Source organism: Chrysemys picta, chromosome 9 (assembly GCF_011386835.1).
Source record: "Chrysemys picta bellii isolate R12L10 chromosome 9, ASM1138683v2, whole genome shotgun sequence".
Taxonomy (NCBI): Eukaryota; Metazoa; Chordata; order Testudines; family Emydidae; genus Chrysemys; species Chrysemys picta.
Genome location: NC_088799.1, coordinates 77126785 through 77142715, shown reverse-complemented (window position 1 = coordinate 77142715; position 15931 = coordinate 77126785). Strand labels below are relative to the sequence as shown.

General features: G+C 41.3%; 1 protein-coding gene across 1 annotated transcript in view; it reads left to right on the top strand.

Moving 5' to 3' along the window:
- LOC101943342 (sodium/hydrogen exchanger 2-like) overlaps positions 1-15931 on the top strand; it is a 62933-nt gene that overhangs the window by 33217 nt on the left and 13785 nt on the right. The window contains exons 6-10 of the mRNA XM_005284572.4: positions 569-658; positions 6032-6102; positions 10221-10385; positions 11652-11763; positions 13003-13137. Of these exons, the coding sequence (XP_005284629.1) occupies positions 569-658; positions 6032-6102; positions 10221-10385; positions 11652-11763; positions 13003-13137 (573 nt within the window). The remainder of the gene's footprint in view (positions 1-568; positions 659-6031; positions 6103-10220; positions 10386-11651; positions 11764-13002; positions 13138-15931) is intronic.

Here is a 15931-nt window from a genome sequence, read left to right as displayed (position 1 = left end):
GTTTAAAAAAAAAATCCTTAGGTGAGAAAAAAATAAAAAAAATCAGTTTCAATTAGACTCCAAATGTTTGTTTTTTTCTCCCAGATTTTTTCAGTTTGGCCACCAAACAATTAATTGTGCAGTTTTCATAGACTTGAGGCAGAAATTACTGGGTGAGGTTCTGTGACCTGTATAATGCAAGAGGTAATGCAAGTCCCTTTAGCCTTAAAATCTATGAATGTGTGAGAGGACTGGGATCGTTAACATAGCTTGTCTGTTGGTAAATAAAGTTTTTGGGTTGCAAACAGGTACAGAGTTTTTCACAGACAGTGGCTTCACATATTGAAAAGAGCAAAAAAGCTGAGGAGAGAGACTGGCCCAAAGAACTCTTCTCACTGGAAACAAGTCAGGATTCAGTGCAGCAGGAACTGGGTTGCTATGCTAATTTTGTGTTGACGTTGGTGATGCTGTTCAACAGCAAATTTTCAGCACAGGCTAAAAGATATGTAACTAGAAAACATGCTGGTCCTTTGAAAAGTTGCTGTGTTGTGAAGAGAGCCTGATTTGTGTGCATGTCATTATGCTGCAGGGAATGACCATCCGTCCTCTCGTTGACTTATTAGATGTGAAGAGGAAAAGAGAAAGTGCGCCCACGGTAGGGGAACAGATTCACATCCGGGTAAGTGGGTCAGCTCTTTATGCCTAGCCAAAGGGTGGGTATGATTACAGCATTTCAATTTGCTTTGCTAATAGGCCTGATCCTGCCAAGCAATTTGCCTGTGAAGACCCTTGAGCCCTTGCAGAGTCCTATTTAGTTCAGCGGGGCTTTCTGAATGCAGATTCCTTTTCAGGCTCTGGGTCATACGAAGGTAGTAAGCTCTGCTATTCTTATTGCAGTAGCACACAGGGACCTGATCAGGGTGCCATTGTGCTAGGTGCTGTACCTGCCCCAAAGAGTTTACAGTCTAACCTAACCCGGTCTAACTGGTCCTTTCTGCCTGTCTGGAAGGGATCAAGGAGGCAATGGGGGAGGGTGTGTGTGAGCTTTCCTAGTTGGGGGAATGACCCGACATTGGTGCCCTGTGCACCAGGCACTAGCCCCAGCTCTGGACCTAGTGGTAAGAAGTTAGCATATAGGCTTAGCTGTAGTTCTGTTTTTTGTGTTTCTGTGGGGGTTCTGGCTGGCCACTAATAATCACCAAATGCTAGAAGGACACCCTCCAAAAGAAAAGAGCTGACACCAAAGGAAAACACAGCCCCAAACGTGGGCAGAGCTCGGAGTTGCGGGGGCTGGCTGGGACATGATAGCAAGTCTAGTGGCAATGTATTTGGATATATTCATATACCTGGCAATTACATCTCTCAGTTTCCGTCCCTCAGCAGCAGCCTGCTCCAAAGCCCGCTGAAGTCATTGAAAGGACTCTCATTTGATTCATGCTATAGAAGTAAGAGCAATTAATCCTATACTTGGGGTGAAGATACTCCTGACACAAAGAAGGGCTGCTGTGTAGTAGTTTTCCATGTCCATGTAAGTTGGCTTTAGCCCACATAAGCACAGATACCCAGCCACCCGCCCACCCACCCAAACATATGCATCGGAAATGCCCATGTTACAGGCTTTGCACACATAGGGTGGGCAGGGGCTGAGAAATCCCTTCACCTGGTTTATGCAGAACAGCTACCACACTATTTGCTACCTTGCTTGTGTGCACAAGTGCTGCACAAATAGCCTGCAAAGAGTTATCATGTGAGCCCCAGAGCAAGACTGGGCCCCGAGGAAGTGGTAAATTTAATTGGATGTTAATTTGTAGCTTCAAATTGCAAGGGATCATCACACTCGAAAAACCAAACATACATTGTTTCCCTAACACAGTGGTACAGAGTTCTAAACTAATTTAATTTGGTGGATTTGGCTCACTTCCTATTTGAGGTTAAATATCAGCCGTTTCTATGGGCCTTCATGTAATTGGAAAACTTTATTTAGTGTGTTTCAGCATTGGTAGAGATGATTTGGTGTAATATTAACAGTTTCTAGAATGTGAGAGGTGAAAGCACTACAATTACAAACATACCCTACCTGCGGTCACTTTTGAACAGCTACACAGGAGAGAAACAGGCACAGAGAGGCTATGTGACTAGCCCATAGTCATGCAGCAGATCAGTGGCAGAGTCCTCGGTAGACCCCATATGTTTACACTCCCAGGTCAGTTCCTTTATCTACTGCCTCTAGGATAAAATGGGCTACATCCTCAGCTATGACAAATTGCAGCTCAGAGCAGCTGTAGGGAATGTGGGGAGACTATGTTGGCTTTACACTTGGCCCAATCTCAGGGCTGGTCTAAGTCCCCATGGGGTTGTTATGCCAGCTGGGGATTGCTGGAATGCAGCGTGCTTTGGACAAGCTCCCTTCCACCTCTGATATGCCCTCATTTTCAGGGGCTAGTTAGGGGTGATGTAGAGTTGGCTACACCAGCTACGCGGACAGAGGATTCCAGCTTGCCAGGGGACTGCTCAGCTGCCCGTTTAGCATAGTAGAGTACCTTCGTACCATTGCAGCAGCCAGAGGGACTGCAGTGTGGGCCAGAATCTAGCACACTGTGTCTTACATATCACAGCAAATAGGATGTTTAAACATCATTTGGAATCTAGTCAGCTTAAAAACCTGAGTCCAGGTAATACCCCTGTTTCTGAGTCTCACTGCCAATACTGATGGTATTACAAACACAAATCAAACAAATAGGGGAACTGGTATACCAGGAAAACAGCTAGTGAAATTACACAAAATGCTGCCAAACTCACCCATGAAACAAACTGGAGAGGCTTTGTTTTTTCTCTGGTCATCCGAAGTGTTGGTATTGTGGCAGTGGGATTTTTTACTAGGCGGTGTCCTTGAAGCATTTTGTCAAAGGTAAAGTATTAGTTATGAATAGAATTTTTTGATGGCAAATCATTTTTACCTGAGTACTAATTCCTAAGGAATATTTCTTTTCTCTTTTTGACAACAACAACAAATAAAATGAAAACACAGGTGTTTGCTCTGAAAGCACTTGTAGGAAACAGGCTTGGCATTCTCCCAATTAGTATGTATTATGGGGCTTTGTCTAAGGTTAATGGAACAGTTCAATAGGCTGAAGAGGCTTTTCCTATAGTAAACAGGAACCACTTCCTTCTTTTGTTAGAGCATGAATGGTAAATCATCTCTAAAGATGTGTTTATTGGGTAATGTGAGCTGAAAACAGCTATGTACTAATTAAGTAGACATGGTAACAATACAGGTAGCTAGAAAGCAGGCGCTCAGGAACCCAGAGGAAGCTTTCTTCCTTTAATTTATTTCTTCAGAGGGGATTATTGTAATGCTCCGTCTGGGATCCTTTTTACCATTTTGACTGAAAGACACAATTTAGGATTTTTTAAACTAAATATTTGTGGTGTTAGTGTTACAACGAGCGGGCCTAATTCTGCAGTCCTTAGACAGCCTAAACTTTTGCCTGTGCAAGAATGGAAATGGATGCCCATAAATGAGTAGATGTGCTGATCTGCTGCCTTGGTGAATCAGTGACCTCTCTGTGACAGTGGCTTAGAGTGAACTTCACCCCATCAGCAATGGTGATGCACAGTCACAAACGGAGAGCTCCCTACTCCTGCCTTGCTGGCTTGGCTTGGCTGCCCCAGCATCTTCCCATTGTTCACCTTTTTCACTTAAAGCTTCCCCTGCGGGTTGTTCACCCTTCATGCTGCAGTATGCTCTCGCCTACCTCCACTTTTCCTGCCCCACCAATCCCTATTTCTTGCTGTTTCCTAGCTGCCAGGTCCCCCTAGTTCTAACTCCCCTCAGGCCACCATCCTTTGAGAAAGAACTGCCTCTCCCCCTTGACAGTCTGCCCGCTCCTCCCCTCCCAACACCTTTCCAGCCAATGGACAGAATGTCTTGTAGCCACCCTACACTGGGGATCAGTTGCCTGTCAGCACCACACTGCTGGTGCTGTACAAATAAAAATAATTAATAATTAATACCTTCCTGTCAGTGATTCTGGCTTCTGATCCTTGTTGATTTGAAGGCAGAAAATGTAAAGACAGGACAGAGACGTAGTATTTGTAGACATTCCTTAAGATTTAATGGGTATATGATTCACCTAATTATCCAAAAAGCTGGAGGTGGGCAATATACCTCTCTCATAGAACTGGAAGGGACCTTGAAAGGTCATTGAGTCAAGTCCAGCCCCTTGCCTTCACTAGCAGGACCAAGTACTGATTTTTGCCCCAGATCCCTAAGTGGCCCCCTCAAGGATTGAACTCACAACACTGGGTTTAGTAGGCCAATGCTCAAACCACCGAGCTATCTCTCCAGTTCTCAAGCATCTCTCAAAACATTGGGTGTATTCGTTACTCAAATTAAACTCAGCCTGGGAGACCAAGTATTGTCTCATTAGAACTTACTACCACTAGCAAAAGGGAAAAATGAAGCCCTATAAATGTAATAGGAGAGAAATGAGAAGGAAATCTTCTGTGGCAACAAATGTCATAGACTCCCCCTCCCAAACCACCTTTTAAAAGTCCTGGTTTGATGGGCAAAAAAAGTGTGCTTTTCAGTTGTGTTAGCTCAGTCAAGTTAGTTTAATGTGACAGGGTTTTTCTAGAATTACCAGGGGATTGAAGCATGGCGATTGATCCATGGGCGGTCGATTTAGCAGGTCTAGTGAAGACCCGCTAAATTGACCACAGATCGCTCTCCCGTCGACTCTGGTACTCCACCTGAATGAGACAATATAAGGTAAGTCGACGGGAGAGTTTCTCCAGCTACGTCAGTGGTGGGCAACCTGTGGGCCGCATGCGGCCCATCAGGGTAATCTGATTGTGGGCCACGAGACGTTTTGCTAACGTTGACCATCCGCAGGCATGGCCCCCTACAGCTCCCCGTGTCTATGATTCGCCATTCCTGGTCAATGGGAGCAGCGGTAAGCGGTGGTCTGCAGGGACGTGCTGGCCACTGCTTCCCGCAGCTCTCATTGGCTGGGAACAGAGAACCGCAGCCACTGGGAGCTGCAGGGGGTGGTGCCTGTGGATGGTCAACATCGGCAAAATGTCTTGTGGTCCGCAATCGGATTACCCCGATGGGCTGCATGCGGCCCACAGGCTGCAGGTTACCCACCATTGAGCTACGTTAGTCACGTAGCTGGAATTGCGTAACTTAGGTCAACTTAACCCCGTAGTGTAGACCTGCCCTGAGAAGCCCCAGTAAGGTGCAGTCTAACACATCTGAAGCCATGTTAGGTTGCTGTGTGTAACCTCAGGGGAAGTCAAAGAGTGGAGGAGGCTGGTTAAGCGAGCACTGTCACATGATTAACACCTACTTGCTGAAAGCTTAGTATATCTCTGTGTGCAAAAGGAGATTTCTCTAATTAGAGCTGGTTGAAGCTGCACAGGAACACTTGTATGATGGGGGTAATGAACAGTGGCATAGCAGAGTCTGCTGCAGGTTGTACTGGTGACAACAGCTGGGGAGGCAATTTGGGAAATTCAGGAGACTTTTTAAGGTTGAAAATTTCCCTGTTCAGAATTTTTAACATAGAAATAAGCTGCTTGTGTTTAAGATGCAGTGTAGTCATTGATTTTATTTAGTAGCAGGGGGTATTTATTATTCCAGGAGAAGCTCCAGCCCTATGTAGTCAGCACCTATGCACCAAATATGTCTTTCTCATGAAACACATTGCTCTCCAAACATTCAGTATGAGCTTCCAGTGTTTGTCAAGTCGCACTATGCAGGGCATGCAAGGCATTGGCCTACCTGCATGTTTAATAAAAAACAGATCCATGTCCCTCAGTGATTATTCTCTGCTTGTGCACACCTGAAAGAAAGAAGCCTCATTGCATTTTAGAACCAAGGATGATTGAATGGGGAATTATGCAGACAGCTCCTGTTCTTGTTTACTGATTACTGAACCTAGCTGAAAATGTCCTTCATTTTGTCTGCTGGCTTTTGATGTTATCCAACATAGTTCATCATATATGCAATGATACACCGGTGTATAGCAAAATCCTCTCTTCTGTTTAGTTCTTGGATCATTTGCTGGCTGGCATAGAAGATATATCTGGACACTGGGGACAGTATTACTGGAAAGACAAGTAAGGATTTGCCAAAAATACAACTGTGTACATGTTTGAAAAAAAAGAGTCTGGTTTCTGTTTCCATACCGTTCCACTGGGGATAGCTGAGCTTCATTCATCTGTGTGTCATAAACCAGATGACAGCCACAAACAAAGAGGGACAGCTTTTCTTTTCTTTCCTTAAGCTCAAAAGGTGGACTAGGTTGTCTGGGCACCAAATCAGAACAGACTGTCCATGTTCCTCTTTCTGTCCTCCCCGCATTTGGATGTCATACATGGTGGTACTTCACTGACAGAGGACTCCTTTCTTCTCTTCCCAAAACCTTTCCCCTCAATCAAAACAAAAACATGGAGATGTTGTAAATGAAGGTCCCAGGTGTCATGTCAACACCCTACATAACACTTGTTGCTTCAAGGATTGGTCTGTTGGCACGTTCCTGTGTTGTGCTGATTAGAGCCCTGATCCTGCAAACACACACATACTTACCTCGCCACATTTGAGTAACCCCATTGGCATTGAAGGGGTTACTCACATGTGTAACATTAAGCACATGTATAACAGTTTGCATGGCAGGAGCTATAGCCTTCCTTTTCAGGGATCCAGGCCTTCCTGATAGGGTGCGCTGGTTTGATATAACACAGACACTACCAAAGGGCTATCACCATTTGGGCTCGTTCATATCCTGGTGGGACAAAGTTGGGACAAGCTACAAAAAGTCATATTGCTCATTTACTTTGGTATTAAATGGTCCAAATAACAAAGAGGGACTAGTGTGCACCAAAAGTAAAGACTAAAGGGTTTACCTCACTGGAAATAGCTAAACCTTAGACTATTAATGTCTTTCCAGTGTGTTCAGTATCTCTTGGTTTGGCTATTTGTATTATTTTTCTTTCTGCTTTATTTTAACTTTATATATATGAGTGTTTCATGGCCACTTTTTTGCAGTTGTATGGATTACTGGGAATGTGGGGACACAGACTGTAGCTTATTTTTCATCCTTTTAAGAGTTTTAGTTTTGGTTTTAATGGAACATGCATTTCCTTTAAAAATAAAAACTAAAGGTAAAGACAGAAAAGATAGGATGCCCTATCCACATTTGGTGATCCAGTATTTGACATACTCAAGTGCAATATGAAAGAATTAACCATAGCAGAGTCACTACTATACTATTTTATCACCGCTAGTGCGGTGATAAAATGTAAATATATGTATTTTAATGAGGAGGCACAAATACAGTGGTATTATTAGTAGGGCTGTCAAACGATTAAAAAAAATTAATCTTGATTAATCGTGCATTTAAAAAAATCAATGGCGATTCATTGCATGATTAATTGCACTGTTAATAATAGAACACAATTTATTTAAATATTTTTGGATGTTTTCTACATTTTCAAATATATTGATTTCAGTTACAACACAGAATACAAAGTGTACAGCACTCACTTTATATTTATTTTTGATTACAAATATTTGCACTGTAAAAAACAAAAGAAATAGTATTTTTCAATTCACCTAATACAAGTACTGTAATGTAATATCTTTATCATGAAAGTTGAACTTACAAATGTAGAATTATGTAAAAAAACCCAACTGCATTCAAAAATAACCCCCCCCCCAAATTTAGCGCCTACAAGTTCACTCAGTCCTACTTCATCCAATTGCTCAGACAAATGAGTTTGGTTACAATTTGCAGGAGATAATGCTGCCCGCTTCTTGTTTATAGTGTCACCTGAAAGTGAGAACAGGCGTGTGCATGGCACTGTTGTAACTGGCGTCTCAAGGTATTTAAGTGCCAGATGCGCTAAAGATTCAGACGAACCCTTCATACTTCAACCACCATTCCAGAGGATGTGTGTCCATGCTGACGATGGGTTCTGCAAGATAAGGATCCAAAGCAGAGTGGACCGACACATGTTCATTTTCATCATCTGAGTGAGATGCCACCAGAAGAAAGTTGATTTTCTTTTTTGGTGGTTCAGGTTCTGTAGTTTCCGCATCGGAGTGTTGCTCTTTTAAGATTTGTGAAAGCAAGCTCCACACCTCATCCCTCTCAGATTTTGGAAGGCACTTCAGATTCTTAAACCTTTGGTTGAATGCTGTAGCTATCTTTAGAAATCTCACATTTCTTTGCATTTTGTCAAATCTGCTGTGAAAGCGTTCTTAAAACGAACATGTGCTGGGTCATCATCCGAGACTGCTTGAACATGAAATATATGGCAGATTGCAGGTAAAACAGAACTGGAGACATACAATTCTCCCCCCAGGGAGTTCAGTCACAAATTTAATTAATGCATTATTTTTTTAACAAGCATCATCAGCATGGAAGCATGTCCTCTGGAATGATGGCCGAAGCATGAAGGGGCATACAAATGTTTAGTATATCTGGCACGTAAATACCTTGCAACACTGGCTACAAAAGTGCCATGCGAATACCTATTCTCACTTTCAGGTGACACTGTAAATAAGAAGCAGGCAGCATTATCTCCCGTAAATGTAAACATACTTGTTTGTCTTAGTGATTGGCTGAACTAGAAGTAGGACTGAGTGGACTAGTAGGATCTAAAGTTTTACATTGTTTTGGTTTTGAGTGCAGTTATGTAACAAAACATATTCTACATTTGTAAATTGCACTTTCACTATAAAGAAATTGCACTACAGTACTTGTATTAGTTGAATTGAAAAATACTATTTTTTGTTTATCATTTTTACAGTGCAAATATTTGCAATCAAAAATAATAATATAAAGTGAGCACTGTATAGTCTGTATTCTGTGTTGTAATAGAAATCAATATATTTGAAAATATAGAAAAACATCCAAAAATATTGAATAAATTTCAATTGGTATTCTGTTGTTTAACAGTGCGATTAATCGCGATTAATTTTTTTGAGTTAATCACGTGAGTTAACTGCCATTAATCGACAGCCCTAATTATTAGCATTGTTTGTTATTTGTTATCACTTAGCTTTTATCACTTCATATTAGGAATCTGTACAATTGCATTTGTTGAACCTACAGCTGTTCTTTACATTTAAGGTTTAATTATATTTACTCCTCCTTCCTTTCGCTTGTCCAACTCTCCTCTTTCCTGCCAATGCTTCTGCTGTAAGTCATCCTTGTGTTTAGATCAGTGAAGCGTTGTGAATATGAAAATGTAGCTTTTCCTTGTTTTTCTTGTCAATAACATAAGATCAATGCTGGTTGGAACAGTGATTGAAGACTGTTGTGTTACGTTGAGGTATTGAAAAATAATGGACCATCCACTGAGATTTTCATAACAAAATGCCAAATTTTCATTAAATATGAGGTAAATTGTATTTATATGTGAATTTTGTTTTTGTAAAGAAAAAGACCTTTAAAGTGCACTGGTAATAATCTACCATCTTTTACTATTTGCTCTACAAACATGCACACATGATTTCATGGTAAGGATTCTTGTATGTGTAATCTGACAGATACATCTTTTGTTAAGAATGACTGTTTTTGGAATGACCACTAGATGGTGTTGAAAACACTGTCTACTAAGCAACTCAGGACTGGCTCCTTATGAGTGTAGCACCTAGGCTAAATTGCTGGCTAGAGAGAGATATATGGGGCCAAACAATGGTCAAACTTGAGTATCTGTACTGGTATGTGAAGTGAACTAGATCTCTTTCAACCACTGAGCTAGGAGCTGCTTTGAGACGGGATTCTGGAAGCTGCTGGTTTGATCCCAGGCACTTCTGTTTGATCTAATGTAGTAAGCAAAGGTAATGTAGTTCATGAGCATTTTGGCCCTTTGGAGGCATTTTATTGCATTACAAATTGCATTCTGAGAAGCTCTAACTTGCTTCATGTGCCACATTATGGAATTAATATAGAACACAACCCTGTGTTCTTTGCACACCCACAAAGCAAGGTGGGCAGGACCGGGCTCTTGACCCACTAGTTGCTGGAAAGCAAATGTCTAAAGGAACAACAGCCAATCTGCCAGAACCAGTTCTGGGTCCTGGGGAGGAAAGAATGAGACAGTGCAATTTTGTTCAAATAAAGAGCATTACGGGTTCAGCACAGCAGTGTTTTATGTTTGTTTTCTTCAAGTCATGAGCATTACAGTATCAGTACAGCAGTGTTTGTTTGTTTTTTGTTCCTGAACAGACTGGAATATTTCAACAGCAAGTATCTTCAGAAGTTCTTACTCCGAGAGTATGACCAGCCAAAATCAAGTATTGTGCTGCTCTACGAAAAGCTAGAGAGGAAACATGCCATTGAGTTAGTAGAAGCAGGGCAGTTAATTCATGAGCCGTCCCATACATCTTTGCTGTAAGTGTTTTCCTAGCCTGGTGTAATGACACAAAGTACTTCAGAAAGGCTGATGGGAGGTTGATTCCCTGCTTGGGAATCCTGACTGCAGGCGCACTGTGACCCTGCATGTAACACAGACATTAGCATGTTTGTGGCATTAGGTAAAATATAAATGACTAAAAGAAATATTTTTTAAAATTGTTAAATTTTGTTGACGTTTCTTGTTTAACCATTTGAACCAGGTTCAGTCAATCCATATTTGGTTTATCCATACTGTGTGACTGGGCCCTTGAAAGATTAGAGTGCTAGCCAATCCCCTGGCACGTAATGGTTGTACAATAACTTTATATCAGACCCCTTTAAAATCCTAATTGAAATGGAAATTGTCGTATGATTTGGAGTAGCTGGGTCACCAGGTCTGATTTGTTGTCTGCTTGGGGTGTTAACACAGACAGTTAATCTCGCTTACGGGTGTGGAGGAGGAAAGAGCTTTGCCATATCCTGGAGGCAGGGAATGGGACGTGGGCAAGGAACCCTCACACATATCAAATCTTAAAGCAGCATTGCCTGCAGCTCAACCTTTTACAGCTGCAGCAGCTGCACAGTGACTAAGCAGCACAGCTTGTGAGCAGATGATAAGGGGGCCAGGTTGACCATATTTCCATGCAGATGCCTCTGCATCCATTAGACAAGGACTAACCTTCCCTTCCCAGTGGATACTCAGGATCTGTGGGGTTGGGAATCTGCATTCACACAGCCCACCCCTCTGGAGGGAACAGTTACTTGGAAACCTGGCAGAGTTCCCTGACCCCTTCGCCCCTCCTTGCTGGTTGCTCCGTGAGAAGGGCTGGTGTAGCCCAGACAGATGTAAAGAAAATACTTTTGGTGAACAACCCCATTGCAGTGCCAGAGGAGCTAAGCTCTCGGTCTCTGCTCCTGGCAGCGGTATGTGTGTAACTCCCAGCAAGTCGTGTTGCGGTTGTACCTGAACAGTCAACACTTACACGCATTTGGTGGCAAACTTTAAAATCATTCAAAAATTATGGAGAAAATAATGGCAAGTTTGGGCAATTATGTCAGAAATTAAAGTAACTAGACTCTGATCCCATCTCCCCCTGACATTTCTGCTCTTCCAGGTTCTTGCTGTTCACAATCCAATCTCCTTATATTAGTCTATCTACTCAGCAAACAAGCTGCTTATTGTAACTTCAGCTTCATTAAGTGCCTTTGCAATTGATCTCATGCACTACGCATTGATGAAGAACCCAGGTGTTTTCTTTGCAGTGACAGCCACAGGTCTGCCGTAATGGTCAAAGAATCGGACTCTTTGAATCCAGATGTGCTGGAAAATATACAGAAAATATTGGCAAGGAACCTATACAAAATAAGGAGAACAGTAAGGTTTTTCCACTCAAGCTACAGTACAGTAGTTACATGAATTGTAAAATATTATTAGTCTGATTCTCACCAGCATGCACAGATATTGGGATTATTTAGATGTGCTACTAAAGGTCTCCCTCGATGGAGAGCAAATAGTTGGCTAAGTAAAGTGAAGACTAACACTCAACTTGTTGGCATTCCTCTGTTTGTCTGTCTGTAATGTGGTAACTTTAGCTCTGTCCATCCTCCCCATACAATTTTAAAATGTTGACACCCTGAAAGAGAGAGAGAGAATGATTGGGGGGAAGAGGGATTGTGTGTGCATGCAGAGCCCCTGGGAGTGGGTAGGAGACTGTGGTATGGGGGAAGGAGGGCATGGGGGACACATAGGCCTTGGCATATGGCAAAGGGGGCAATGGAGGAGCACACAGAGCTCCTGGCATAGGGGGAGGGGAAAATAGGGGGCCACACAGAACCCCTGGTTGGGGAGGGGGCAATGGAGGGAGAAGGTGGTGAGTTGGGGAGTTCCTGAAAGAGAAGGGGATGGGAGAGTGATACACATTGTTGGGGGAGAGGGAATTGCAGTGATGCAGGGAGCCCCTGATGTGTGCAAAGAGCTTGGCCAATAGCAGCAGCAGATGGTGCCCCTATAGTAATAATTAAAGGAAAGATGTTTTAAAGCCATTCAACAGTTTTGCCATGAAACATTTACCATTGGGAGCATAGGAAATCCTGCTGTTTGCAGAACAATTGCACTATACTATACTATACTATACTATACTATACTATACTATACTATACTAAGCACTGTTTATATGGTGGTATGTGGAGCCTTATCTCTTAAATGCAACTAAAGCCTTTGCTTTCTTGGCTTAGGCATGAAATGCCAAATCATTAGGAATGTGGCTAATATGGGCATCTTGGCACAAAGCTACCACCTTTTGTCTTGCTGCTGTGCTGAGGAGAGGCAACAAGATAAGACTTTTGGGGAAACTCTTTAAAAAGTGGGTGCAAAAGTATCAAGGTCTGGTTATTGCTACCAGTCTGAAGCTGGAGTATGTCCATTGTAGCCAATGGAGATACTCGGGTCTACACCAGGGGAAGTGAGAGCAGAATTTGCCCATAAAAGTTGACACCCGGGAAATTTATTTTTGTGATGCTACATACGGGGCTGATCCAAAGCCCATTAAATGGAAAAACTCCCATTGACTTCAGTGGGAGCTGGATCTGTATGATTTATGATTTATGTGAGCAGGTGCCAGCATATAACAGGCATACGCTTCCTGGAGAGAGTGGGACAGAAGAGGAGGCAAAGGAGATCCTGATTCTCAGACACAGGAGCCTTCGAATCCATATGAACAGAAGTGACTCTGATCACTCTAGAAAGGAGGTATGGAGGGCTGGGAAATCTTTTAATTGTAAAGAGGCATGATGCATGATTCCTTTTCACACACTTGTCTATTTAGTGGTGAGGAGTCTCATACTAATACATGTTATCACCAAATTCCAGAAAGTTGTTATTTTAAAGAAAAGAGATTCTGGTACCTTTTAATAAAAGTGTCTATTAACCTTCATCTGAATATTAGTGAGTACAAAACTGTTAGGGTTACCTGAAAAAGTCTGATCCCTGGCAAATAAATGAGCAGTAGTCCTTCATACCACACAGATCAGCTCACAGTTATCAGATATTCTATCAGTGTTAGGGCAGTTATTTACTTAGCAGTTTTAATGAATTGACACTTGGCTTTTCTGTTATAAGGGCCTGTTTTTCATGTGGGGAGGAGTTCTGGTAGGGTTTCATAACAGGCGGAAACTTGGGGACACAAGTTGTCATCAACCCAGATGTATTGTAAATATTTTTCTTTTACAACTTTTTCAGAAAGACAGAGCCATTTTTGTAAGGCTTTTATATCACAACGTTGACATTATTTTTTAAACTAGTTACAGTTTTGAGACGCCTTCAAGAAATAAAAGCAAATCAAAAGAACTATAGTATACCTAATTCCTAAGAGGCCCACTTTAGAGCCAGATTTACTATTGGCATAACTTAATGACCCATCATATTCTGAATTAAAAAAGAAACTGACAAACTATTTCACTTTGACTATTAGTTCCTGTGCATGATTGAAACACCTGTGTCTACTTGATGGCATCCGTTACTTATATTGACTTCAAGCAAGCGAGCAAGATCAAGCCCACAATAGTTAGCTTCCAAATCCCCAATTCAGTGGTCCATATCTACTGAACAAAGCGCTTTAGCATGTGCTCAGTGGGATTTAAGCACATGCTTAAATGCTTTGCAGAGTTGCTGTCAAATGTCCAAGGGCAAACTGTGGCTCCTAATGTGTATGAACAGAGGAGAAAAGTATGGTATTTAAATGATTAATGTTTATTTAGCTAGTGATTTCCCTTACAACATAGGAAGCTCTAAACCACCATGAGCTTTATTCCCCTCAGATTTCTTTGTTGAAAATCCAGTCACTGAAGAGCTAATCAAGATATCAAGTAATCTAACAAATGCCTCTACTTCCAGTCCTTCATTCACAGAAAGGTGTTTCAGCTGTAGAAGCAAACAACTGAAAAGATTTAATTTGATCATTTACATGCTGATTGATACTTATAATTCAAAATAGATGACAACATGGCATGTTCTTGTAGAACATTTGGTATAATTAAATTTAAAAAGAGCTACGTTAAACTAATGGTAATGTTGTGAGCAAGATTACATATTTTAAGTAAGGACATTCAGGGATTAACCCTTTCACACCATCATAGACATCATTTGTTGTGCCTGTTAGATAGTGCAGTGCACATGATATTAAACTTGGGAAGATTTTTTCCCTAAATAATTCTATTGGGCCTTTAAGGTGACTGAACTCTGTTATGCCCTTTAGTAAAGGGAGCAAAAGCCAGAACATTTGTGTTGTATCTGGTGAGTAACTTATGGGTAGAGTCAACAAAATGACTTGTACTGTATTCAGGCTCACTTTGCAAACTTGTGAAGGAAGTAGGTACCCCACGATACAGTCAAGGCACTGATCCTGCAATAGGATTTGTGCAGAAAGAGTTCATTACTGGACAGGGGACATAGTTAGCACACTTCAGTGTAGCCTGTAGCACTGCAACACGTATCTTTACATTATGTTAATTGTAATATGAAACTGTCTGAAAGTTAACTGGTATTTAACAAAGTTAAAGTTAACAAAATGTTAATTTTATGCTTAAAGTGACTGCCATGTCACCATGTTTTGGTGCTACAAATATAAATACTTAGGCCCTGATCCTAGAAACACACATGTGAGTAACTTTACACACTAGAGAAATCCTTTGCAGTCAGTGGGACTACTCATCTAGGTGTTTGCACAATCAGGACCTTTTCTTGGTAATTTTCTGATGTCATTTTTATAGCAAACAGAAATGAAAGAAATGTGATTAATTTCTGAAAATTCTAGGAAGATGTCTCGTATGTGTTCTCAAAGAGTCTCAGTGTAGTAACTCAGAAGGATATGGAATGACAAATTATAGCATTTGATTGCATACAAATGCACATTTTTTGTTGGATTAAATTAAAAATGCATTGATAAAAATAGATTAAAAAAGCCAAATATTTTCATATTATGTCATTTAGGCTTTTTTACCCAAGTTGATACACACAGTCCATATTCCTGAAGAAAGGATTCATTATTGAAAACCCTGTAGAACTCTAACTAGGAACTTTTGAGCACTAAAGTGTAATTAAGGGTCACATACTCTGCTTTATGTGGATTCCAGGGAAGAATTTGACCCTCAGGATTTTATTTGAGACAGATATAGACCATTATACCAGAGAAAAGTATGTGCTCTTGTTCCATGCATATTCTATTCTGCATTTTACCACAAGATGGAACTATTACAATTATACTCACCGACCAAACCTGAAATAAAAGAAACCTGAAACAAACTTGCTTTATATATACCCTCTGACTGATAGCAAGAATCTGAAGAATTAAGAGGGAAGTAGGAGCAAGGTACAAGGGATCACGCTAACACATCCAGTGCTGGTGGAATTTGCATGTCGTCTTCCATTCACAGTCTAGTAGAAAAATATTGCCTGATGTAGCAGAGGAATCCAACTAGGGAAAATTTACTTTGAATCATATCTCAACTCTTTTAACAACTTAGGGGCTTGATTCTTCAACCACTTA